Source organism: Manacus candei, unplaced genomic scaffold, assembly GCF_025592945.1.
Source record: "Manacus candei isolate 608988 ecotype Guabito, Panama unplaced genomic scaffold, ASM2559294v1 h1tg000028l, whole genome shotgun sequence".
Classification (NCBI taxonomy): Eukaryota; Metazoa; Chordata; class Aves; order Passeriformes; family Pipridae; genus Manacus; species Manacus candei.
Window position 1 is genome coordinate 40,551,146 of NW_026138076.1, and position 27,002 is coordinate 40,578,147.

The 27,002-nt window shown below is 40.6% G+C and overlaps 1 protein-coding gene across 1 annotated transcript; it reads left to right on the forward strand.

The window, feature by feature from the left end:
• Positions 1-61: 61 nt before the first annotated feature.
• PKD2 (polycystin 2, transient receptor potential cation channel) lies at positions 62-26,636 on the forward strand. Its single transcript, XM_051790729.1, has 15 exons — positions 62-666; positions 7,609-7,722; positions 10,068-10,201; positions 10,558-10,808; positions 11,527-11,751; positions 12,308-12,536; positions 14,364-14,534; positions 15,631-15,812; positions 16,819-16,939; positions 19,323-19,421; positions 20,380-20,501; positions 21,098-21,215; positions 21,472-21,635; positions 22,397-22,544; positions 23,502-26,636. The coding sequence occupies exons 1-15, from the start codon at positions 261-263 to the stop codon at positions 23,733-23,735; spliced, it is 2,718 nt and encodes a 905-aa protein (XP_051646689.1). The 5' UTR covers positions 62-260; the 3' UTR covers positions 23,736-26,636.
• Positions 26,637-27,002: the final 366 nt, after the last annotated feature.

Sequence of the window (27,002 nt, forward strand, 5' to 3'; positions counted from 1 at the left end):
CGAGGGTGAGTGGCGACCGAGACTCACCCCCGGCCAGTCCCTGCCCCACTCCACAGGGGCGGTCCGGCTCTGCCCGCCGCACGGCTCGCCTGGGCGCTTCCAGCCTTGGAGAGGGAGGGAAGGGTGGGAGGAGTGCAGGAGGAGGAGGGCGGGAAGGAGGTCCCGGCCGCCGCTCCCGCCGGGAGCCAGGGCGACTACATCTCCCTCCGTACCCCGGGCTTTCCGCCGGAGGGCGGGGAAGGGGCGGCGGCGGCGGGCCGATGGCGGGCGGCGGCGGCGGTTGCCGGCGCGGGCGGGAGCAGCTGGAGCTGGAGCGGCTGGGCGAGGCGGCGCGGGCCGGCTCCTGCCCGCCGTCGCCGCCGCTCTCCGCCTGCTCGCGGCAGGCCTGGAGCCGGGACAACCCGGGCTTCGAGCCCGAGGAGGACGGGGCGGCGGCGGCGGCGGCGGCGGCGGGACCGGTGCTGGAGATGGACGTGGAGTGGGGCAGCCGCGCGGCCGGCGCCGCCTCGTCGCTGGGCAGCGGTGCCGGGGGCGGCGGGCGGCGGGCGCGGCGCGGCCCCGCGGGGCGCGGCGGGGCCGAGGGGCTGGGCCGCCTCCCGGGGCCGCCCGACGGCGCCGCGCCCCGGAGAGTGGCCTGGGCCAAGCGCCTGGCGCGGAGGCTGCGAGGTGAGGGAGAGCCGCTGCCCCAGCCCCGCACCCTGCGCCCTGACCCCCGCTCCCGGCCCCGTGCGGCGCCTGTGCCGCTTCCTGCCGGCTGGCGCTCGGAGGAACGCTTAGTTGTTCCTAGTCCCTTTTGCCTGTTGTCCACCCACCCCTTTGCTCCCTGCCCTCTTTTCCCTCTGTCCGTGTTCTTTTCCCATCGGTCCTTACGCCTCTCTGTGTCCCCCGTCTCTTCGTGCACATCCATCTTCTGATCCCCTTCCCGGTTATACCCCCCCAGCACATGCAAATGCACCCGCAGCTCTCTCCTTTCTTTACCCTGGAGTGTTTAGACCTCTCTGCCTCCCAGCTCTTCCTCCTGGCTGCTTTTTGTGAAAGACATTCCCTCATAGGGGAGGTTTAGGTTGGACGTAAGGAGGAATCCCGATTAGACATTGGAATGGGCTGCCCAGGGATGGATTGGAGTCACTGTCCCTGGAGGTGTTTAAAAAAAGACTGGATGTGGGACTTAGTGCCGTGATCTGGTTGACATGGTGGTGTTAAGTGATAGGTTGGATTTGATGGTCTCAGAGGTCTTTTCCAAGCTAGTTGATTCTGTGATAGTTTCTGGATATATGTGGCTTTCTGACCCAACGCCAGGTCTTGGGAGAGTTGGAGCAGAATGCTCGTCATCCTCTCTTTTTCGGCTTCCCCTATCCTATAGAAGAGGTGTTTAGGACAGAATAGGAATCTTGGCATGGGTTTGTTGGGAAGGTGTTTGATTCACTTTTGCTTTTCTGCACTATTGTGCAGTGCCTTGAAACTGCCCTCGATAGTCCAGAGCTACCTGTTGATGCACAGCTGGGACCAGGGACATAGTTTGAAGTAAAACCGGGTGCACATTGAATGAGCATTTGAGGTGTTGTTCTAAGCTTACTGCATTAACTCTGCACTGAGCTGGCCTTGTACAGGGTTGATTTGACATAGCAGAGAAAATGGTGGATGGGGAGTTCTTTGGATTCAAGGTTGTGGGAACACATTGAACCCCCCCTTCCTTTTCAGAGAAGCTTAAAATGTCAGCATCAAAATGGGAATTTTAAACATAGCATTTGTTTCAGTGCCAGACAAGATCTTTAAAGTTACAAAGCTGCAGGAAAAGTAAACCCTATTTAGAAAATAGTTTTTTCTTCTAAAATGTGGACTTTCTGAAGGGGTAAATAGTATTGTTACTGGCCGGCACAGCATCAGCAGAACTATCAAAATAAACTTGATTTTAAGCAAGGATTTGTAAATTAGGCTATTGTATATCCTATATGCCTTCTCTTTGATTTTTGTGTGCATTCAAAGATCATTTGCTATAATGATTTCTTTGGCTTCAGCTGTATTGCACCAAAACAAATTCCTCTTGAACATCGCAGTGTCTTAGATTCAAGTTAGACTTGCAGAGATTATGGAATAGAGCATGTTTTCAGTAGATTTTACTGGGACAATATTCAATGACCCAAGTCACTTCATAATAAGAGATCAGAATGACCGGGAAAAATACCAGTAGTGATTGCATTATGTGTGAACTGGCACCACTGTGTTTTGAAGTCTTCAGTGGTGTGTTTCCTTTAGTCTGTTGCTGAGATATGTAATTGCCTGGGAAAGGAGCTGCTTCACGTGGAGAAAGTAAAGTCATCTTATAAAAATTCTTATCTAAGTAGACTATTCACATGCTCCCTTCATATTGGTTTTTGCCAAGAAGGAACCTGCTGTTTATGTTTTTAACTATGGTGAAAACCAGCAGTGTTTGTACATGAGGTGAGTGAGACTGAGTTAGTAATGACCTGGCATGAGTTGCTACTGTTGATTCTCTGTCATGATTTGTGCAGTAATACTCAAAACAGATTACTCACACTAGGACTGAGTTTGGTGCTGATTTCTGAGCCCTTTTGAACCTGAAAGCAGAGCTTAATAACATGTCACTTGTGTAAAGTTAGAGTATTCACAGATGGAAAGAAAGTCTGTCAGACAGACAAACTCACTGCCATGAGCTACTGTTCAAAGGCTTGGTGAAATGATTTGTTAAATCATCTGTTTATCTGCATCTACAGCTTAGGGTTGTTTATGAGTGGAGGAAGAATGTTTATTTTTAGTATATTGTTTTTAGCAGTTGGGGTTTGTTTGTTTGTTTGTTTTTAAGCATATATATATATATTCATCTTGTTTAGCTGAGCAAGCAGCAGAGCCAAGAACTGGCTATTGGTGAAGCTGTGTGCTGTGCTGGGCAGAATGAGTGTGGCTGAGCCTTCAGTGGCATCAGCATCAAGCAGATGTTGCCAGCGATGTTCTTGCCCTGCTCTGATAGATGGATCCTCTGCCTGTCCTCCTGCCTAAAAGCAATATATCTCTGGCTAGAATAACCAGTTTGGAAGCTGATGTGTGTTTGCAGCTTGAACTTCTAATTTCTGCCTCCAGGCTAAGAGGTGAGGACCACTTTTGACCTAGTAGCATTGAGTATCCTTTCAACTGCAATCCCATTGCAACTCCATTGGGCATTAGCCAATTAATCAAATGTGTGTTGTATGGGGAGTGGTTGCAAAGTTACACATTCTTGCAATGCAAGAAGACAGAAAAATATTATCTCTAATGGCCATGGATCAGCTGCCTCTTGCAGTTTGAGACAGTCATTGTACACTGGTACTATTCTATTTTTAGCTGTAAAATGAAAAAACTTGGACTCCTATTGTAGGAGTGTTTGAAGTGTATTTATTCCAGAGTGGTTATTATCCACAGTTTCTTTTGGTTTCAGACCTGTCTCTATAGGCAAGTGTAGCTAAAGTTACTGTAGTAACAGATGCATTTCTGGCTCTTTCATGAGAATGTTGCTATAAATTCATGGGCACAGTAAATATCTGAGTGTGACTTTGGTGCTGTGGAGGCACTGCAGGGTGCCGTACTTGCCTGTGGCATAGGTAGCACCTTCTCTGAAAATGTGGTCACTGTGCTACGCAGTGAAAGTGCTGATTTCAAGCCTGACATTATTATAGGGCACTGCAAGGATGACTGAGGTTTTAATATTGGAAAGAGCACTCCATAGTTCTTTTGACATTCCGTGGATAACCATGAGGATCTTTGTAGACTGGATAATGGTGTACTCAGTTTTATTTCAAGATGACTAGAGGAAAGTTAGCATAGATTTATTTAATGAAATTCCATCTCACTAGGCAGAACTCAACAAGAGGGATTAATCCTTTGGATATCACAAGTGATAGTGCTACCATGGCTAAACAAGTGCTCACTCTTTACTGAAGGATATTCAGTGACAGCTTACACTTTACTTGCTGTCAATAAGAAAAATGCAGAGAGGATTTAAGATAATGGGATTTTGGTAATTGCAACTGTTGGGGAAACTGTAGCAGGAGTCACTAAGTGAATAGAAAGTCAGCTATTTCAGACTACCAGTATTTTAGGTTCTTCTCTTTGTGGATTCTTTTTAGATTCTAACAAGAGTCTCTGTGAAGTGACTTTAGTCCCTCTAGTTTTGCGGATCTCTTCAGCAGACATCCCAGATGCTGAGAGGAGAGGAGGGGCTGACTATCCAGCTCTATTAAGGAGAAAGTTATCAAAAGTTTTGATGGGTAAAAACAAGGTCTGTTTCCAGAGCCAGGCTGGAAAGATAATCTAGCCTGCCCTGCAGAGCTGTACTTGATTATTCAGAGCTACCATGTCTTAATGTGTGTCAATACTGGCTATGTTGGGCATTTCTTGAAAGGTTTTCTTAGTTCTCATTCAATGAAGGTATCAAATATCTGTCCCAGTCACTCATGGATTGTTACTTTCATGAAGAATGCATCATGACATTTTTACTGCAGGCTCTGTACCTTACTAGGGAGCGTGAGCTAAGGATTGTGAGACTGTGTTTTGTTGTTGTTTTCAGACAAAGCATCTTTGTCTGAGGGTCACTTTCCTTTCTTTCCCCCAGTCTCATTCTTTCCTCAGAAGTTCTAGGCAGTCAGGTTAGTTAGTGACATGTATCTTGGCCTGAGCTCTTTCAGAACTTAGGGCTTTTACATAAATCTGAATTACTTTATATGCTTCTGTACCTTAGAAACTTGGCTTTATGATTATAAAGGCATATGTGTATATGTAAGTACATATACATTATATATATTATATGTGTGCATTATATATATTCCATATATGTATGCATATGTATATAAAACATCATATATGTGTGTAAACAGAAAGATTTCAGTTTCCTGTGTAACAAACTAGACTTTTTACTGTACAATGAAATTTCATCTATTTTTTTATCATTACTTTTTGCCAACTCTTCTGAGTTTATATACTCTTCAAGTAAGCCATTTGAGATACAGAATGAGTATGAGAGATTGTTAGTTGCGGCACTGTTTGATAAATGAATTACATAGATTCTGTCAAAAAGTTGATGAACAGTAAATTTATATAAGGAAACAAAATGTTCTTGGTGCTTGCAGCAGATTGTCAGCTTAAATCCAGCACTGCTTACCTCCACTATTCTTGATGCATCCAAATCAGTATTCTCATAAGGCAAAAAGGGGAATAATATATATGTTGTAAAAATGTAACAGCTAATGAAAACTTCAAGTTGGCTGATGGGCAAATTCAGAGTTCATTTAACACAAAGATCGCTATATGATCTCTGGTGTGGTTTGGTTGGGTTTTTTTCTTCACATGTAACTTTCTGCCAGTCTTTGCTGACTTGACTCCTGACAATAGTCTAATATGACAGAGTTTGAGTTTGCAAGCTTTCTGCTTCTGCTCACCACATTTCTTATTGGTGAGTAATGTACTGACAGCCAGGACTTGGCTTTCTCGCCAGCTTAGCTCACTGGCTCTTCCAGCCTTTTCTTTCTCTCATCCGTAATGTTTTCCTGCCTCTATTATGAGGGTTGCTAGTGCAACGTAGTCCTGTGTTAGAGGCTGAGTTTGTGGAGTTCTTTATTATTAGTAACTCTGTAAGTGTTCCAGGATTTGTGTTTGTGTTTTCAAGAATGACCTAATGGGGAGGATTTGGCATTCTGTGTAGTAAAGTTGCAGTCTTTATATGTAACTTTTCAAACTTGGCTTTAAAGAACAGCTTTGAAAAAGCTCTCTTATTTTGGGGCTGACACTAGTGAAGGTTATAAGTTACTAATTAAGGAATGCGAACAGAGATTAATTAGTGCTCACTGTGCCTATGCAAGAGAATTTTACTTGTTTACCTCACAACCCACAAGTGTGGTAGCTGAAAGGCTTCTTTCTTTTTTTCTTTTTTTCTTTTAGAAACACCTAACATTTTTTTCTGAATAAACCTTATATTTGCAGGTCGAGGGAAGAGCTTCTTATTCCCATCTCTTTGTTAGCAAACAAAGGTCTGCCGCAGGCAGATTAGCCCTTTGTCTTGGTTTTACAGCAGTGGTTGCAGATCGACTGAACTCTTGCTTCATTGACAGCTTTATAATGTGTTTTGGCTGTCCCTTGTTGCTGTTCCATTTGACTTCAAATTACTGTGGTATGTTTGATGGATTCAAGATTTTTTCCTAGGGAGTTTGAGGTTACTTCATTTCCATCTACTGAGAACATAAGGGGTGTTTTGAAAGGTTGGCTGTTTAAAGCACCTGAAAAGGATGGAAGTTTAGTGTGGTTCTGTAAGAGTGAATTTTTATTTTTATACGCTTTCTCTCTCACCATAAATTAAAGTCAAATTACCTTGCTTTATTTAGGCTTCAATGAAGAGAAGTTCCCTGAAAGTGGCAGTTCTGATCTGAGCATCAGCAGCTGTTTCCACCTTTTTTTTCTGTTCTGTATTAGGCATAGGAAATAAGTATGGTGGTTACTGTGTTTTTGTTTTAAGATGGTTGTTTCTTTCAGGGATTCCATTTAAAAGGTCCTTTTGCTTTTCAGTTACCTTTTAGGAAGGAACCTATCAATAGCTTCTCTTACAGTGTCTACTTGAGAATGTCAAGTATGATATGAAGTGAGTGGCAGACGGAAACAGTTCAGCTAACACTGTTGCTCAGTTTGACAGCTTAGATGGGAGTTGCTCATTTAGGCAGCTACTAGTGTTTAAATGATAACTCTTTGTTCTGCAGGGAAAGAAACTGTGTAGAAATGCTCACCAAGATCCTTGCTGTGTCTCTGTTGAACATACCTTGCCTAACTGGGAGAGGAAGGTTATGATTTGGGTGTTTTTAAAAATACGTTTGCCTCTTGTATCCTCCTGTCACATGGAAAGTTAGTTAAGACTACTCATAAGGGTTTGATAATGAGCATGCATTTTCACAGAATCACAGAATATGCTGAGTTGGAAGGGACCCACAAGGATCATTGAGTCCAACTCCTGGCCCTGCCCAGGACCATCCCCAAGAGTCACACCATGTGCCTGAGAGTATCATCCAAATGCTTCTTGAATTCTATCAAGCTTGGTGCTGTGATGACTGCCCAGGATCTAACAATGCTGTTCATGTAAAAAAAAACCCCAAACAACCAAAACCAAACCGAAACAAAAATGCAAACAAACAAACACAAACCCCAAAACCAAAACAAACAAAAAACCAAAACAAAACAAAAAAAAGAAAACTGAAAAACCCCACACCCAAAACACTACACTTCCATTTCTTGAAGGATGGCTATATCTCTGTGTGTCTTTATATCCTTGTATCTATCTTCATGCCATGTGGTCTTAAGTGAGAGCACTTCTGGCAAATCTTCTGCAGATTCTGTTAGAGTTCTGCTGAGCTGTTCCTAAGTTGTTGTGGTATCTCATGAGTAGCTAATACTGCCTTGGGCCCCATTCAGTCTATGAAAGAAATTGTTCTTACTTAAACTTACCTCAGTTTAAAATCCACAGAAGAACCTGCAGCAGACGTGACAAAAGTTAAGCTTTCAACAGCACTTATTATGTTGCTTGTGTGTCAAATATCAGACATCTGGGCACATCATTATATATGTTTTCCTTTTAAGGTCTGTGGGGGACAAGACTCATGGAAGAAAACAACACCAGCAGAGAGCGATATCTGAAAAGCATTTTACGGGAGTTGATTACTTACATGATTTTCCTTGTGGTCTTGTGTGTCTGTAAGTACCATTCAGCACTAATGCATCCAGTTCTGCACTATCTCCTTGCTGTCTGTGATTCCAGAATGAAGGTTGTTTGATGTAGGAGAAGAATTAATGAGCAGATGTCAAGGCAGATATTTGGAAGCAAGTATTTCTGTGCATGGGTTGTTACTTGAGATTGAAAACACTACAACTTTCTGTGCCTTAACAAGTTTGGAATCCTCAAGCAGGATGATAATATTCTTTGGTTTTAGAGAGCATTTTTTTATTGTAGTACCACATTGCAGTGTAATGCTATGCATTTTGAAGTCACTGAATGGAACTGATAGATATGAAGAGGAGGACTAAGTCATCTAGGGCAAATCATTAGATTAAATCACCAAGTTTCAAATTCATCACCAAGCTTATGTCCAGATCATTCTAAGAATAACATTTCTTTCTAAGTAGCTGGAAAGGCAGAGATAGTGCTGGCAACTTAGAAATATCTGATAATCTGTATTTACGTGATGTTGGATGTTTCAGTACTCAGGTGTATATGGATCACAGCTGGAGACTTCTGTGATTTAAGTGTATCATTTGTTTTGTTGTCTTGATACCATATGAAGTATCATAACATTCTAGAACACAGAACAGAGTAAAATTCAATCTACAATGCAAGAAAGAACCCACTATGGAGTTATGAAATAGATGTTTTATTTGGTCACTAGGGAGAACAACAGCAAAATCTGTATGCATCGAGTTAGTGCATCTTTGGAAAGCTGATATGTTTCAGTTCTCTAACTTTTAGTGTGGGCAGTTCTGCTCTAAATGGCTGAGATATCAGTGACAGTTAGGTTGTTTATGATCAGCTGTAATACAAGAAGGTGATGAAGGAATCTTGGAGCAGAAAAGCAGATGCAAAATTACAATGGTAGACTGACTCTGAGAGCAAGTCTGCCCTGCTTGAATGTAGTAAAAGTACTAAAAGCCTCAAACTTTATACCATTGACAAAACTGTTTTGTTGTTGTACTGCAAATCTGTTTATATACTAAATATCATGGGGTTTTTTTCCTCCATGAGTCCATTAAGAATGCTTAGTGCAGGTTTATGAAGCAATGTAAGACTGCTTGAGGCTGACATGCTGTGCCACCAAGAGAGGTGTAGCATTAAAATGAAATTGGTTTCAGTGGGAGAAGTTTGACTTATAACAGGCTGTTAACTGTTTTGCTACAGGAAAAGATTTTTTGGAAACAGAATAAAGGAAAAATGTAGTGTGTTAAATATCTAGAGATATTGCTAACTCATTAGTATTTTTTAAGTGCTATCCTTTTTATTTTACACATAAGCAATAACTATAGGACAGTCTGGTCTGTCTGGTCTGTGGCTTGGCATGCTCTAGGAGAGAGCTTTCCAGTGCAGGCTAAATTCTGTGGGTATTTCTTGTTCCCTTGTGTTTTTGAGAGTACATATTTAGAGAGAATCCAGGTATTGCAAAGTCATGTGATAGATTCCATGTGCCACAGCAGAACTCCATTAAAAATAGTTCTTATTCTGTGGTTGCTAAAGAAAACATTTGCTAAAGAAAACATTTTATAAAATTGTCAATACTGACAGTGATTATTCATTTTAGGCGTAATCTTTCAGACTCCTCTGAATTTTAGCCTTAAAATGGTTATAAGTATTTATAGGCAGTAACCATATCCACACCAGAGACTGTTCTCTCAAGCCATCTTGGCTTTGTACATCATTTTATAATTTATACTCTGTGGTCCTCATCCAAATGCTTTGCCCAGTGGGAGGAAAAGAAGTAACACGTGGTCATTTATTTCCTGTGGGGAGTTCCTCTTAAAAGGACTGCACATCTGGGGTGGAGGTTCACTGCCTAACCATAAGCTGCCAGTGTCATTCCCAGGGCCCTGCAATATCCTGATTGACTGTCATTAACTGCTCAACCAGGGCATAGTTCTCCTGAGGGCTTTGTGCCATCCACACTGGTTCTCTGTGCATGCCTTGGATAGCACAAGTCACCTAAGAAGGCAGTAGCTGCTTCTCTTCAGGCTGCTGAATCATGCCTATGTTTTTCTTGAGGTTAGCTTTTGTAGAAGTATTAACAATAGAATGAGGTGTGGGAAGGAGAAGAGAGTATTTTAAACTGATCAATCATTCTATTTTCCCTGCTTTTTGTATTTCAGTAACAGTTGACAGATAAATGGTGCTTGATGTGGATTTTGTTTTGGTTTGAAGCTTAAAAATTCCAGTACAAAATATGTACAAATACAGTCTGATGTATTCAAAGCAGAACAAAGTACCTTTTTTTGTTCTTTTTATTTTATTCTCTTTCCCTCATTCCTTTATCTCTCACTCCTTACTGAATCTTTTGCAGTGACTTATGGGACGGTGAGTTCCAGTATGTACTATTATACAAGGGTTATGTCGCAGCTCTTCCTGGAAACACCTGTATCAAAAACAGAGAGAACTGATTTCAAAACTTTGTCCACCATGGATGACTTCTGGAAGGTAATCTAAAACCAAGTTTTTATATCTCTGTTGTTGTGGTTTGCTTGTCCTGTCATGGCCTCTAAATTTAACTGCAGGATCTTATTTTCTAACATGGTTGGGTTTGTGCAAGAAGATCTATGTGCACAATGTCAAGGCTATGGAACAAAGTAGGCCTTTGATATGTAAAAGTTTAGAACCCAGGTCATGCTGGTGGGGCAGGGTGGGGCAAGGTGGTGGAATGTCTTTGAAGGACAGGTAAAGTAAGGCCTTCTGTCAGTAGAATTACCAACTGCAATTCTAACACCTCCATGAAATGAAGACCTATAGAAACAATGCTGGCAATGTGCCAAATAAAATTCTGTCATCCTCCACAGTTCACAGAAGGCCCTTTACTCGATGGTCTTTACTGGGAGATGTGGTACAACAACAAAACCATGGCAGAAAACAAAAGCTTCATTTATTATGAGAACCTACTCCTTGGAGTGCCTCGCATTCGGCAGCTGAAAGTCAGAAATGGTTCGTGCTCAATACCTGAAGATTTAAAGGATGAAATCAAAGACTGCTATGATGTCTATTCTGTAGCTAATGAGGATACTGCTCCTTTTGGACTTCGAAATGGAACCGCGTACGTAGTATTCCTGTAGATGCAGACTTTTTTCCTTATTTCCTGACCTGGCTTATGCTGAATTACACACTAAGTCACTTGGCAGAGGCAACTTTGCATTTGCTTTTGTATGTTCTGTCTGTAATGCCAGGTAAATACAGAGCAGCTGCCAGTTCTGCTCTTGGAGAAACCTTCCAGACTTGGAGAGGACTGTGCTCCTGATCCCGTTGAGTTCAGGAGCTGTCCCTGTGCCATCAGTAGCTGCTGTGCATGGGAGACATGCTGCATTCTGAGCGCAGCACTGCAGACCTCACCTGCTCTGGTATCACAGATTATGTTGCTGCAGTGGGTTTCAACAAGTTGTCTTCCCTGGCTAAAAACGGGAATAACGCTGCCCCTCTTGGAGGATGATTTGTGAGTTGAACTGTAAAAGGTTTTGGAGGTGGAATGTAACTATGTAAATGCCAGTTTCTTTGTTTCCCTGAGGACAGAAATTCTGTGTGAGTGGGTTTTGTAATTAATATACTTGTGACACATCTTTTTATCTTAATTTTATTGTGTTTGTCAAAAGAACTTTTTTTTCTCTGGGGTACATCAAAACTTTTAACTAGCACCTCTTAAAGCAGCTTTAAGTAGCTGATACAGGGTTTTTGGTCAGGTTTTGTTGGTTTCTATTTTGTTAATTTTAAGTTGAAGGTGGGAAGACCAACATGTTCTGCTTCACTTACTTTTGAACTAGTTGGACATATACCAATGAGAAGGATTTGAATGGGAGCAGCCACTGGGGCTTGATTGCCACATACAGTGGGGCTGGTTATTACCAAGACCTCTCGAGGACCAGAGAAGTGACAGCTCTGCAGATTGCTAGCCTTAAGAAGAACCTGTGGCTGGACAGAGGGACCAGAGCAGCTTTCATTGATTTCTCCGTGTACAATGCAAACATCAACCTGTTCTGCGTCGTCAGGTATGAACAGAACCACAGCAGCATTCAGTTGCACAGCGTGGGTTGTAGACTTGGGGTTTTCTTGTGATTGCTTTGTTTTAGGACGTGGGTGAGCATATGTTTTGTATAAAGGAGACAGACGACTGCAGTGACGTGCCTCCCTGTCGCAGAAGTGAGATTCCACATGGTGTCTGCACTCACCATCTGGAGGCAGTCCTGGCTTTCCTGATGCCACAGCGGTTTGGGTGCAGTTTGCAGGCGACTCCTCTAGTGACTCGGCTTAGTCAAGTAAATACATGGGTATACAGCATCAGTCTTTAGTTTAGACACCATGAAACAGATAGAAATGAAAACAAATCTCTCTGTTTTCTCACTGTTCCTGGAAAGCTTTGGGTTTTACTCAAAATTGAGCATGGTCGTATTTACACCTTTGTGTGGTGTCTTTTCTGAATCATATGTGGTCTTGTTTCCATTATTTAAATAGTTATATAAATAAAACCAAGTATCTTTTAGTAGTGCTTTTCATCAGCTCTGTGTATATTTAAGTATTTTCTTCTTTGCCTTTCTTTAAATGCAGGTTGTTGGTGGAGTTTCCAGCGACTGGAGGCCTTGTTACGTCTTGGCAGTTTCAGCCAGTGAGGCTGATTCATTACATCTCCACTTTTGATTTTTTCCTGGCAGCCTGTGAAATGGCATTTTGTCTTTTTGTTCTTTATTATATGGTGGAAGAGATCTTAGAAATTCACATTCACAGACTGCGCTACTTCAGAAGTCTTTGGAATTGCCTTGATATCCTTATCATTGTGGTAAGTGACCTTTATAACAAGGCTGAACTTGCTTTCTAAAATGCGCTTTGTGGAAGACACTGGTGACTCGGTATTCCTATTGTGGCTTTAAGGGATAGGACCGTCTTTAGGAATGATACTTACAGACTATTAGGCCGCTCAGTCTGAATAAGATTTTTTTAGTCTGTATTGTAATGTTGGTGTGTTTTGCAAATTCAGTTGTTCTGTCTTCAGTGGTTTCAACCTTTGCGTCCTGGTGCAAAGTTAGAGTGTTTGTCCATCATGCTTTTCAGGTTTTGTCTGTAGAGGCACAGCCATTATCAGAGGTAACAAACTTGCCCTCTGTTGTATGTATCTGATACAGACTAATGCACTGGCTTTCAAGTAAGAAAATCATCCACTTTAAAGTAGTGATTTGCATTTTGAGGAATGGGACTGGGATTTGAATGTGTTTGCAAAGAACCACAAAGAGATTTATTGTGGTATTAAATACTCACCAGCTAATACCAAATTGAAGAAGTGTCTCAAACTTGTAGAGTGCTAGCAGCTGTCAGGACTGCTTTCTTGGTTCAGTGGACAGTGTTGCACATCAGTAATTCTTGGTGTAGCAGAAAATCTGAGTTTTGGATTTAAAGCTACATAATATAATTCTCTCTGGACTCATGTCAAACTGTTCTTACCAAAAGTATACAAAGCCAGAAGTGCTGAAATAGTTCCAGTCCCACACTCGTTTTGTATCTTCAGGCTTGGATAAATCAAAGGTTTCAAGTCTTGAATTTAGCATCTGTAATCCAGAGAAATCATACTTGCATCACAGTGCTTTTTAAATTTTGGAGGATGTTTACATGAAGTGTGTACTGTTTGTTATACTTAATGGTGGGAGCAGGAATAAGATGCTTGGCTGTTACAGTCAGTGAAGAGTGTTCAAGTGTGAGTGTAAAATTCATTCACACAAAGGGTCAAAATTCTAACGTTTATGCCTTGCCTGAGGGGCATTAAAAAATTTAGAATTATGTACCTGTGACTCTGCTTACATGGTGAAGTGTTCACTTACACTAATGAACGGCACATTTGCAGAGGTCAAAGCAAGAACCTTACCTGTACGGTAGAACTGCAGCTTCTCTGCTCTAGCTTGTTCTGGGCAATACTGGGCAGTCTGTACTCTGGAGAAACTGTAGTGCCTTTTTGGCTACTGCTGTCTTTCTGCTCTTTACTCTTGTCACTTTTGTGTTTTTGAATTGTCATATTTCCTTCCTTATATTTTCTTCTCTGTGACAGCTTCACTTTTCTGAGACTGCCAGGTGTCACTCTCATCTTGTCCTTTGACTCTGACAAGGAAATGACTTCCAAATCTTCTCACTCCCAGACTATTTATCTGTAGTCCAGGACTATAATGATTTTCTTGTGAAATGCATTTCCTGATATGTTCAGAAATTGTAGTTTGGATCCCATGTCAAACAGCAGCTGGTAAATTACTCCTGAGTGAAACCTGGCCCCTCCAACTGCCTGGCTCTAAGCACTAGTGGGATTGGTGATCAGAGGGGTTGACCCTGAAGGACTCTGAGAAGTTTATATAAGTGATTTTTTTTGTTTTGTGTTCCCTAGTCTCTGTGCAATCTCTTTTCTGTTTGAAACTTTATCTTTGTAGTCAGGACACCTTGAAAACAGTATTGTTTGCTTTTACTCAAAGTCACTTTATGGTATAAATGTGCCATAAATAACATAAAGTTATATATAAATAACATAAAGTTCCTCATATCCTAATATTTTCTGACGTATGTGGCTAAAACAAGTTGGTTTAAAATCCTAATCACCTCTTGTAAATTTGTACATTTCTTTTGCACTCAGCTCTCTGTGGTAGCTGTAGGAATTAGCATTTACAGGACATCAACTGTTGATATGCTTCTGAAGAAGCTGCTGGAAGATCAGAACTCATTCCCCAATTTTGAACCTTTGGCGTATTGGCAAATGCAGTTCAACAACATTACTGCAGTCACCGTGTTTTTTGTCTGGATTAAGGTAACTCTAACACACACATCCTTATTCTAATGTTAGAATGTAAGCAGTATTCTGAGTTTCTCATGATACATTATTTGAGTTTTAGTTGTGTTTCTCCCAAAATTGGTCATGCAAGAAAGTCAGAACACAGAGTTAACTTCTTGCAGATGTGCAAGGTTGTAATTTGCCACAGGTTTAGTCAGCTCTTGTTAAAATCTGGAAGATACCGTCAGTGCTAGTGTTTTGTCAGCAAGCACAGGAAATGTTTTTATTATTCGTTGATTGCTAAGTCAGTAATTCTTACTGGGTACTGCCTTATCCTAACCCAGTTAAACCATGCCCATATCATTTATTCCAAACTTCTGAATCATTAGAAGAGTTGGTAAAGCTAATCCAATTAATTTGAAAACTCGATATATGTATTGCTTTAGTTAAAAGTAACTTCTCCTTTCCAGTGATAATTCTTTTCATGCCTATACTCATTTTCTGCCCTCTATATGTACAAAGTTGTAGAGGGACATTTAGTTAATAAACTAACAGGGGAAATGTGAGATCAATGATAAGTGAATTTCAACTTTGATGCTTAGATTCATCAAGCAAGTTACCTAGTCTCTTACTGTTTCATAAGATCTAATTTTTTCATCATGGTTTAAGAAATAAAGTGGCTCATTATAAGAAGTAGTGGTAAACTTCAGAGTAACAGAATAATGCAGTTTGGAGGGGATCTTGGGAAGTCTCCTTCAGCCACCTGCTTGGAGCAAATCAAAGCTGTGAGATCTGCTTTTGTTGTATTTTACTGCTTCATATCTAGCCATCTTCACTGAAGATAAAGATGGAAAACAGGCTTTTGTAAGTGTTTGGTAATGCAGGGTGCCAAATACAGAAATGAAAAAAAAACCCACACCCAAACAAGAAGTCTGCCTTCTCAAACAATTTTCCTCATGTTTCAAGCCTCAGTGTTTTTAGGAAGTGATGTATTTCTAAATGTAAATTAACTGACTTTGTCTCCAAGCGTATCCAATAAGACATCTGGTGTAAAAGGCAGGAGAGCAATTGTGTTGAGAAATTGTCTTCCTTATCTTCACAGGTTTTTCTTGGTTTTTTTTTCTTTTAACAGCTTTTCAAATTTGTTAACGTCAACAGAACGATGAGTCAGTTATCCACTACCATGTCTCGCTGTGTCAAAGATGTCATTGGCTTTGCTATTATGTTTTTCATTATTTTCTTAGCATATGCTCAGTTGGCCTATCTTGTCTTTGGCACTCAAATTGATGACTTCAGCACTTTCCAGGATTGCATGTAAGTACAGGTATAAAAAAATGCAAAGAATTTCCCAGTACATTGGTAAATGGATCTGCCTGCCTTATCAGGGGCAAATCCTTACGACATCCATCTAAATAGATAGCTGCAGACATATCACTGTTGATGTAGCCCAGTAGCAAATGCATTTTTTTATAATTTTTAGCTCAGAAAACGTTTTTGCTGTGAGATTAAAAATATGCTGTCAGATAATAGTCAGATCAGTGAGCTAAAACCGGCAGGTTTTCATTGGTGGAAATGACATGGTTTTTACAGCAGTTGGTCACATTCCCAGAGAAAGCAATGACTCCGTGTTCAGCAGTTACATGCTTACAGAAATGTTGGGTGCATAATAAGGCTGTGCTCCTGAATAGTGTTTGTAGTTGGTTGACTCAAATGGCATCTGTCTTAGCTAAACAGAACATTTGTAAGCATCTGCTGGAATGCAGAAGAGTGACAGGACTTAATTTAAGGTTGTTAATAATTTTTTCCGTTATTGATTTGCTACAACATAACCTGATTGTAACTGAGGCAATTAACAGGTTGTTCAGTAACCAATTCCCCCTGCCCCCTAATAGAGAAGTGGAGGAACTTGAAATAAGCTGATTCTGCTGTAAAATGCCAAGCCTCTTCCAGCCTTGGCACTGTCCAGACAACTTTAGAGGGAAAGGGTTGGGGTTGTATGTATGTGAGAGAGATGGTAGTGGGTCTTAAGGCTCCATAATGGTAATCATTGGTTTGCTCTGCTTCTGTTGCCCCCAAGCAACTGAAAAGCAGAGGTAATCACCCTGCTTTTGTTCTGTGTGTGTGGCATCTGACCATGAGTTTGGTCATGCCTAGAGATGGACTTGAGAACTAGTTATTGCAGTGCCTGGTAAAGTACTAGAGTAGTGCAGGCCTCTCTGCAGCCCATCAGTCAGACTGTTAGGAAAAAGTAGTTTGAGTATCCTTGCACAGCTCCAAAAATGTTTTCTTCAACTCCTTGGATGTGTTTTGTTTTTTTAAGATTTACTCAGTTCCGCATCATTTTGGGAGACTTCAACTTCACAGAGGTTGAAGAAGCTAATCGAATTTTGGGACCAATTTATTTCACTACATTTGTGTTCTTTATGTTCTTCATTCTTTTGGTATGTACACTTTGTTTATGCGGGGTGGGCAGGTGGCTATTTTTGTGTCACTTTTTCTTTGATTCCCACTGCTACTTGGGCCTTTTTCTGATAATGGTGTGTGTGTGGCCCATGTAGGGGCCTGAATTTTACATGACTGGTTACACACTCTTTCATTTTTTGCTTCATTTAAAATAGATTTGCATTTTATGATTGTTGTCATTCCCATGTAGTGCTCCACGCTGTGTTTTTTTAATTTTTTTTAATTATTATTATTGTGAAGAATTTTATTTCTAAAATCTGAATAGTGCCTGGTTGGCATACACAGCAAACCTGTATCTTTTGTTGAAAAGTACCTGTAGTAGCTGTACAGGCTCTTGGTTCATAAAGTGCTCTAATGTGTGACTGGCTGTGTTTACAACAGCCTGGTTCATGCATGCAACACACAGATTTTCTGCTAGAAGAGCTTAGTTCATCAGCAGTGCAGCAGGTTTCAGAAATCCAGGTTTACCTCTCTTCTATCTTCTTTTACTTCTCAAGGGTAGAGTAGCCCCTGTGTTTCTCCCCTTCCCAATGCAGATTACCTGTACAATTTTCAAAGAGCCTTCAGCTTACCTGAGAGGCAGCATGTAGGCATTACTGACAAATCAGTGAGTGTATTGTGAGTGACTACTCATCTTTTGTATACTCTGTTAATACTAGTATTGAATCCATATTACATTCTTACTGATAATTTATACAACAAAATAGAGGGAAGAGACCTCTCTCTTAGAAACCCAGGATACCAATAAATTATTTTTTTTATGTCAATACAACTGGAAAGCTCTGGTATCTTCTACCTGGATGTACTTTTCAGTTAGTTTGATACTAACAGTATATAGTAATTTTATTTCTTGTGATAGCACCAGATGGAAGCTGTTATTTGAGCAGGAAGCTTCAGATCATTCCCCAAACTGTGTGTGTTTTGGTGATTTGATAAGGCATCAAGTATTAGAGCAGGATTTTACTAACCTTACATCAGTCCTGTATCATCATAACTTTCAGAGTTATTTAATGACCCTTGGACTTAATGAAGCATTCTATTATTATTGTTATTTAAGATGAGGAATGGCATTCAGATTTAATTTGTGGGAAAAGACTTCATCCTGGATGTTTGCTACTAAGGAAGCAGAGAATCTTAAGAGTTCAGTGAGATGGACCAGTAGCCAGTAGAAAAATAACATGGGTCTCTCTGGCCAAAGAAGCAAATGAGGCAGGTTTTGTGTTTGCTTTGTGGTGCCTCACAAATTCCAGAGGAACAGCAAGGGAAAGAAATATTTTTTTTTAAGGGGCAGCAGAACTGTGAAGTCACAGCAGGTCATCCAAAATACTCTCTATAATTTGTGTGCTTATTGATATCTGTACAGCCTCTTGTTTGGCTTGGAGTGATATGTTGATGTCAGCCCCTGGAGACCAGTCTGAGACACAGAAACTAAGTTAGGGAAGATGGATAGAAAGCATCAACTCTTAATGTTGGGCAGCTGAAAGCAAAATAATCAATAGTCAAGTTACCTCTTACTTCTCTGGTGTTGGGCAAGAATGCATGAAGAATACAGCACTGGAAGATTGTTCTAAAGCAGTTTTTTTCAGTCCATGAGGAAACAGAGGTTTAACACAGCCTTTCTGAATGACAGTGGCACATTGAACATGCCAGTAAATTTAGTAGTTCTTCTTGAACATGAATGTACAACTTGCAACTCATGTTTACTCCATGTCCATTAGGAACCTTTCAGTAATGACAGCACGGCTCAAGTCAGTTATATGCTTGCTACAGGGGTAGTGAGGCCAGTATGTTCTCTTTTCTCTGAACGAGTGACCAAGCTCTTTTCAGAGTTGATGCCATACATGCCAAGTGTAGTGTCTGATTTTAAGCTTTTTGGTTTTTATCTTTAGTGTGAAATGCAAACAGAGCTGTGACTAGAAAAGAACCTTTTGTTTGTGCTGTTTATTACAGGATGAGTAGTTAACTTGTTGCCAGTTGTGTTGCCTTGATTGATTCATAGTTGTTACCCGTGTAAGTTTGGCCTTGCCAGGTAAAGGGCCAAACATACATATAACATTTAACAGGCTTGGTTTATTGCCTCTGCTGTGTGTAGGTGTGAAGCCTCTCTGCAAATTAATTCTCCAGTTATATTAATAACTGTCTTGATTAAAAGTTGCTATACTGCAGCACACATTGTATTTCAATATCAAGCTTTTAATGTTAGTGCTTTTTAAACAACCCACCATTTTCTCCTAGACTTTTAAAAAAAAATCATATATAGGTCTGCACATGTATAAAAAATTCATGTATAAGTCATAGGAGCAGCAGGGCTCAGACTTGTTGAAATTTCAAATTGGGCTTTTTGATTTCTCTTGTGAACAGAACATGTTTTTGGCCATTATCAATGATACATACTCTGAAGTCAAGTCAGACATGGCACAACAGAAGGCAGAAATGGAACTGTCTGACCTTATCAGAAAGGTAAAAGTAATGTTTCGTTTGTTTGATGTCTTATTACTCTCATCTGAACTTATTTCATAAAATGCTATATAAAATGTACAGAGTAAAACTGGCAGCAGCTGATGAAAATACACATCTTTTAAAATAAATGAATCTGAACTGAGTGTAAATTAACTGAATAAAAACTTTCCATCACAATGTATTTTAGTCATCTGAGACTTTGCTTAGAATGATCAGCCTACTGAATATGACATAGGATTTTTCTGTCTGGATACATACAGAAATATTGAACTGATGAAGTTAAACTGATATTTGGTATGGTCACAGAATTCAGATTTACTCCATTTCAGGCAATACGATGAGGCAAATCTTGACTAATGTGCTGGGAGCTCCCAGAAGCAGCTGTCAGTAAGGTTGTTGAATACAAAGTTGTGAGCCTGACCTAAATCCTAGTTGAGGAAAAACATGTGCACATGCATGTGCTCTGGCATGGATGCAATGCTGTGCCGTGGTCAGAAATGTCTAAACGCATCCTCAGCATGAGCAGCAACACAAGCTTTTATTAAACTTGTTATTAGAACAGAGCAGTGAAAAGTGCTACTATTTTTGGATGAGGATTCTTTTAAAAATCATTCCTACAACTGAAGAATGAGAGATAAGCAAAATGACTGCAGCAGGTTGTACCTTGCAGCATTGTTTAAAACTGTCAGTAGCTGCCAAAGGTGTCTTTGTGGGACAAAATACTCCATTCCTACTCAGTAATTGAATTGCAAATTGAATGATGAAAGCCTTACCTCTGACTGCAAAGGTATTTAAATGCTGAAATAAAAGATGGATAAATTGGAGGAAGAGTCAAATTCTTGCAGGACTTTTGGAACACACTGAGTGATAGTATAGCTGATTTTTGTAATAAGAAAATTATTATAAATCAAATCTTAACATTTCATGACAAACACTAAAATTTCACTTTCTCTTTTAGGGCTACAACAAAGCCATGATCAAACTTAAACTGAAGAAGACTACTGTTGATGACATTTCAGAAAGTCTGAGACAAGGTGGAGGAAAACTAAATTTTGATGAACTCCGGCAAGATCTAAAAGGGTAAGAGGGTTCTTATGCTTGTCTTGAGTAGTATTCCCAGAGATATGTGATCTTAAGATTTTGAAGTGATTTTTCTTCAGCTTCTGTGGTGTGGCAAGACTACACTAATAAAGACACATGGCCCCTGCAGTCTGCACTGTCACTGGTTTTGCTGCATTGGGGCAGCATCCCACATTAGAGAAAGGATTTGGAGCTCTAGGGCCCAACCTCTTTGAATTTCTGTGTTGTGGGGGAAAAGGTTCTGAGGAAGCAGAGATTTAAGACCTTTGAGGAAATGGTAATGTTTCCGTCAGACCACTGAAGAAGTTTGTGAACAGGCAGGAGTCCAGGGAAAGGGAACAAATCAAGGAGGTATGGAAGGGATAGTTGGGAAGGAGCTGGGTGCAGTGTAGGGGAGATTAGTGCTATAAACTAATGAAAGGTAAGGAGCAAGGGTTTTTTTATCTGTGTTGTGAATTTGTAGGCAATGCTGGGATCAGTCATGTCTTTGTCTTGGAGATGAAAGTCTGTCTAAAATGAAGTATTTTCTAATACTAAAGATTCTTTCAGCATCTGAAAAATGGAAAGTAAGGGAACTGCTTTTACTGCCTTTTCAGGAAGGGGCACACAGATGCAGAGATTGAAGCAATATTTACCAAATATGACCAGGATGGGGACCAGGAATTGACAGAGCATGAACATCAGCAGATGAGAGATGACCTGGAAAAAGAGAGGGTGAGCTCAGCATTAGGACTGCTGTGCCACCAGCACTGTCTGCCAGTCTGCTCCCCGTGCTGGTTTGCTGCCTCAGAAGAATCCTCTTGTTGCCCTTCACATTTGCTGTTGTCCCTGGCTGTCTGAGCAGCACTGTGAAAAGGCACAGGGGAGCTGATGGAGGGCAGGAGGTCTTTGACCTTGTCACCACCATATCCTCCACGTACAGGTGAAAATTTTTACATCTTCTCTCTCTCTGGCATGTGTTTTCACAAAGGAGGATTTGGACCTGGATAGGAACTCTCTGCCACGTCCTCTGAGCAGCCGCAGCTTCCCCCGGAGCTTGGATGACTCCGAGGAGGATGAGGATGAAGACAGCGGACACAGCTCCAGGAGAAGGGGCAGCAGCTCTAGTGGGGTCTCCTATGAGGAATTCCAAGTGTAAGTTTATCCTTCTGAGGGGGACAAATCCGCATGGTGGATTTGGGGTTTTGCTTTTTTTTTTTCCTTGTGGGTTTTCTCCTTTCCATTATATAGTATTCTTTCCTGTAACTCTGAGTATTAAATTATTAATAAAAAAAAGTGTTATGTTTTTGTGGTGCAGAAGTTGCACCTTTTAGTAGCTTTCAAATAATATCTAAACTGGAAGTGCTTTAGAGAGCCTCATGGGAATTGGTTAGAAAATGAAAAATTAGAATAAACAAATTAAAAAAAAAATCAAACAGCAAAACCCCCCATGTCCTTAAAACCTAGTAATTGAAAAGACAGATAAAATGGTCATGTTACAATAATGCCAGAAGACTTTTCTGGTTTTTTAAGTAGTAAAACCTTGAGGTTTTTCTAGGTTCAGTGAGAACTTCAGCTGTTGTTTCTAATAAGATTAAATTACTTGTGACCGTGTATTTTGTCTGAAATGATAGATCTCCACATGAATTAATTATAATGATACTAGATGAGTAAAGAACTATGTAACTGGAATGAAAAAATTTTTATGGTGATGCCCTAAAAGCAATGAAAACAGAGAGAAAGGTGTACTTTTTTTTCCATGTGCCTCCTGGACAGTAGGACTCCTTTGTGGGAAGTCAGATGGGCTCTTGAATAAAAATGGTGTCTCATCCTTATCTGCTCTGTGTGTTGACATGCTAGAACGATGCTGACTGGGAAATGTCAGAGTCACTGAAGCTCCCACTTGTTGCCCTCAGACTCATGAGGCGGGTCGATCGCATGGAGCATTCCATCGGCAGCATTGTTTCCAAGATCGATGCGGTGATTGTGAAGCTCGAGGCAATGGAGAGAGCCAAGATAAAGAGGAGGGATGTGTTGGGAAGACTGTTAGATGGAGTGACAGAGGTAAGGAACCCACTCTCTCCAGTCTGGTCACAACCTGCACAGCTTCCTTGCTATTAGCACTTCTTCCTAATGCTTGGCTGGGGAGGGAGGATTGAAGGACTGTTGGAAAAGGTGAGGTGGGTGATTTGGCAGTGGCCAAGTGATTCCACTTATGTGTTAGGAAAACATGAAATTTAAAACATTAAATTTTGAGGGCATGATCCAAGATTCAGGTATGACAACCTGTCTTATAGCAGGCCTGTGTCACCATTTAAACCCATGATATTCAGTAGTTGCTGAAGTTCATCCCTTAGTGTCTGTTAGCATTAATACAATTTTATGGACTGTTAGAGTCTTGGGGATCCAGCCCAACAGACCCTGCCTGTTCTTATTCTCCCATGTTGCTTCTGGGATTGTGTGTGGCAGGGGGAAGCAGGTCATTTCTGTCACCAGGATTACCTGACTTCTATTGCTTCCCCTTTCACCTTCTCTTTCTTGGGGGCCTTTTGGAAGTGGACAGTAGGAGAAACATGTTATTTCTGTGGATGCTAAAATCTGTCAGCTTCCTGATGGGAGCAAGAACACACAGAATAGGGCTGTCAGGAGGTGGGTGTTATCAGGAGGACTGTCTTGGTGGGTTATGTAGGTCAGACTTGCAATTGCCCTGTCACAGATATGGTGATCCTGGGTGTTACTTGTTCTTGAGGTGGGGCTTCTTCATGGGTGTGCTCTTCTCAGTATATTTTACATTTCTGGAGGTAGATTTAAATACAAAAAGGGTAATACAAATTGTGCTTTCCTAAGTGAAGGTGACAAGCTGGGCGTTACATCACTGGAAATAAAACGATTTACTGTGGTAACTGTGTTTCTCCAGTGGCCTGTGGAAGTACTTGAGTGGTGTAAGAATTTCCCATTGGATTTTGCTTAGCCTGCAGTTTGGAAGCTGCGCTTCCAGCTTGTGTCTTTTACTGTGTTTAGGATGAAAGACTGGGCCGTGACAGTGAAATCCACAGGGAACAAATGGAGCGACTTGTGCGAGAGGAGCTGGAGCGCTGGGAATCGGATGATACTGCATCCCAAATGAGCCATCGATTGGGAACACCACTTGGACTGAACGGCCAGCCTCGTTCGAGGAACTCTCGACCATCTTCTTCCCAGTCAGATGGTATTGATGGGGGAGGAGGAAATGGGGGGAACAACATCCACATGTAGGATTAACTTCGTCGGTGATTGCAAATGTTTCAGGTCAGTATTCAGCCAGCAAATACACTACACTGTTCCCCAGCATGAGGTGATCATTCTGATCAGACCGCTAAGGACAAGTTTCGCTGGTGGGCAAAAATAAATATTCTCTTCATAAGTCATTTTCAGACCTTTGTAAGCCATGTGTCATGTTTGGGTTACCAGCAGTGAGACTGTCAGCCCTGGAAACAAAAATGCAGGAAACAGAATGGATATCAGGTGTGACAAAATCTACCAGGACAGAAATTTGATTCCATACCTGTATTAGGGGGAATACTTTCATGAGGGCTGCAAGCATCAGACAAAATAATGTCCTGTGGGCAGCACTCTAAGATGAAAGGCTATGAGTCTTCTGCTTTCCCTTGGAAAATATGATTTTTAAATTATTTTAAAAGCAAATTTTAAAAGAAGATGGCATCAGTTTATTTTCTGATTCGTTAACAGCTGACAGTTTTCAAAGAGAGAAAACAGCACTTTTTTTTTTTAAATTTGAGTTGCTATCTGATTTTCTGAGTTATTCTTGGTGTACCAACATTTTACCTAACATTTTCCTGTTTCTGAGAAGTAATACATTTCTTTAAAAAGAAGAAAGTGCACTTAGTTTGTACAACTGTAAATTATGTAATTCTGTAGTAGAAACTGAATACATTATAATTAGCATTTCAGAAGTAATATTTGAGAGCTGCCTCTTCACACCCAACTAACATAATAATTTTCAGCTATGTTGCAAAGTGTCCATTTTTTAATGCCATGTTTTCATGATTTAAGTGTTCCTGGGATAAATATTGCAGAGGTTCTAGGGCACATATGGCTACTTTGCAGAAAATATATTATTTACAAGCACACAAAATTCAAAAACACTAATTCTTCTGTGGGTGTGGGAAGGGGGCAGAGAAGTTGCTGACAGCTGGGAAAATCTGATCATGTGCTATGTGAAGTTCTAATAACATCTCAACTCTGCAATCTGTATTTACATTTAACAGAAGCACTTGTAAAATTATTAGGTACATTTCTACATATGCTTTTCTGCTGAGGTGCAACACATGATTCCTTTGGGAAAGATGCTTGTAGTATGATCACAGATTTTTAGTATTTAATTTCCTCTGTTTCTTGTGTCATAGAAGCTTTGTTTTTGAAAGGAGATGCGACATTGAAATTATGTTGGTTTCCTATAGAAAGCATTATAGAAATATAGAAAGCAGTGTTTGGAGTTTTGCCTAGCAACATGTTTCCATACATCGAATGCTGCTTTAGGAGGGAGGTTGTCAATGGTGCTTTTTTCCTGAAGATGGCAGTTGTCTTGTACTTAAAGACTTAGAGCTGGTGAAAAGGATAATGGGAAGCTACACAATCAATTGCATCTTAGCTATTAGTAGGGCATATAGGGGGAAAATGCCTATTTAACAAAGTATAAGTAGCACATATTACATTACGTTGGTGCCTTTTGTTTCAAAAAGCAGTTGTTGCCCGGGTTTAGCTCCTCATTCTTGTGGGAGTACTGCTGAGGCAAAGCTTACATGTTCCATATGTTCTGCACTGGCTGGGTGTGCAGTGACTCAGACTGCCTTTCTTCTAACCAGAGAATTTGCTAAAACTAAATAGACTTCTTGCCTTTTCCTTTTTTGAGTTTATGAGAAACCATATGCACAGAAACGTAATTAATGTAAGGCAGAACAGGAGGAAATTCAGTGGGGATTGGAATTTCATAGTAGCCTTTTGTAGAGAACAGAATTATGTGGGAAAACAGGTTGTGATTCTTGTGAAGTGTTTTTTTTCTTTCTGTGGGTTATTTTGTCCTGTACTAGTAAGATATTCATACTCTTCCACAAGAGTTCCCATCAGTTTGCCAAAACAGCACAGTGGGTAGGGCATATGTATGGAATTAAGACGCTGGGACTAAGCTCTGTCTTCCCTTTATTGATCAAATCTTTGGACCATAGAAACCTTTCTGAGAAAACTTTTCAGTGTTGAAGTGGCATTTCTGACTTCAAACAAACAAACCAAAAAGAAGCACTAGCTGTACACATGGCCAGCTGGTGTGCAAGGAAAATACCAAAGCAATTTAAACATACAGAGGCTTATCTTTATATTCATATCCAAAATGTGTAGTGCATTGGTATGTGATGTGATTTACACCTTAAACTTTGAGGCACACTGACCAATTGCATGTGTGTAATATGTAATTGGTGTTGGGTTTCTAGGGTCAAGGGTCTAAATGCTATGATAGTATTTAAAAATCAATCAGCTGGGATCTTATTAAGGGTACCCTGTGTTGAGGTTTGTGCCTGTGGCCTGTCAGTCATGTGGCATGCAGAGGTTTATGGCAGCAGGGACTGAGGAGTGTGCAGAAGTGATCCAGTGGTTGTTTTTTGGTGAGGCAGGGCCTTCCTGGGGGAAAAGAAAGCACACTTAGACCTGTCAGTATGGTTTTGCATGGGCTTCCTGTAAAAATGTATCTTTCAAAATGTAAATTCATCTTTTATTTGTACTATATGTTTATTATGAAAATGTCTGCCTTCATAGCTTTATTTGTTGAGATGTATTTCTGTAACGTGTCGTTACTTAATAACAAACTTCATCTTGAAGTGCAATAAGTTCTCATGGGGTACCCCTGTGTGTTGACAGTGGGCCTTGCAGTAAGTGCATTGCCACTTGAAAAGTGTTACAAATATTTTTTAATACATCTTTCAATTTTAGATTATAATATCATTTGTTACTTATTAGAACAGTAAGATTTTTGCATAGTAATATACAGTATTTGATCTTACTAGGAAGCTGTTAATTATGGAAGTCCTACAATGAGCAAGAATGGATTGATCTGTAAAACTGAGCACTTTACTTCCTAATAAACATTTTATATTCTCTATAAACCAAACATTGTGCCCTTTGCTTGGTTTGTTTATAATGGAACATGAGGAATCCTTCATTTTATTTGTGTTACTTTTATCTCATACCTTTATTCTCAGATTACCTAATAATGTAAAAAGGAAGTACAGGGTGATGATGAACAAGAGGACAGGGCTGATCCTGCTGCTTCTTTGCCCAAACAGTTCTTTTTTTTTTTTAATGCTTCATTTCACATTTGTGTTTCTGCAAATGCACAGCTGTTTTCTGCTATTTCAGGTAGCAGCTCTGACTGCTGGTAACTGTCTCTTCATTACTTCACAGTAACTGTGTGAGCTAACTCTTTTTTTTCTCTATTCCCCTTTATTTTTCCCCTTGTTTCAGGGAATCCTG

Excerpts from the sequence above, each read along its gene's own strand:
- PKD2 (XM_051790729.1), top strand. The coding sequence starts at position 261 with ATGGCGGGCGGCGGCGGCGGTTGCCGGCGCGGGCGGGAGCAGCTGGAG. Across the intron at positions 12,537-14,363 it reads TTGATATCCTTATCATTGTG|CTCTCTGTGGTAGCTGTAGG; the intron begins GTAAGTGACCTT and ends TTTTGCACTCAG. Across the intron at positions 15,813-16,818 it reads AGCACTTTCCAGGATTGCAT|ATTTACTCAGTTCCGCATCA; the intron begins GTAAGTACAGGT and ends TGTTTTTTTAAG.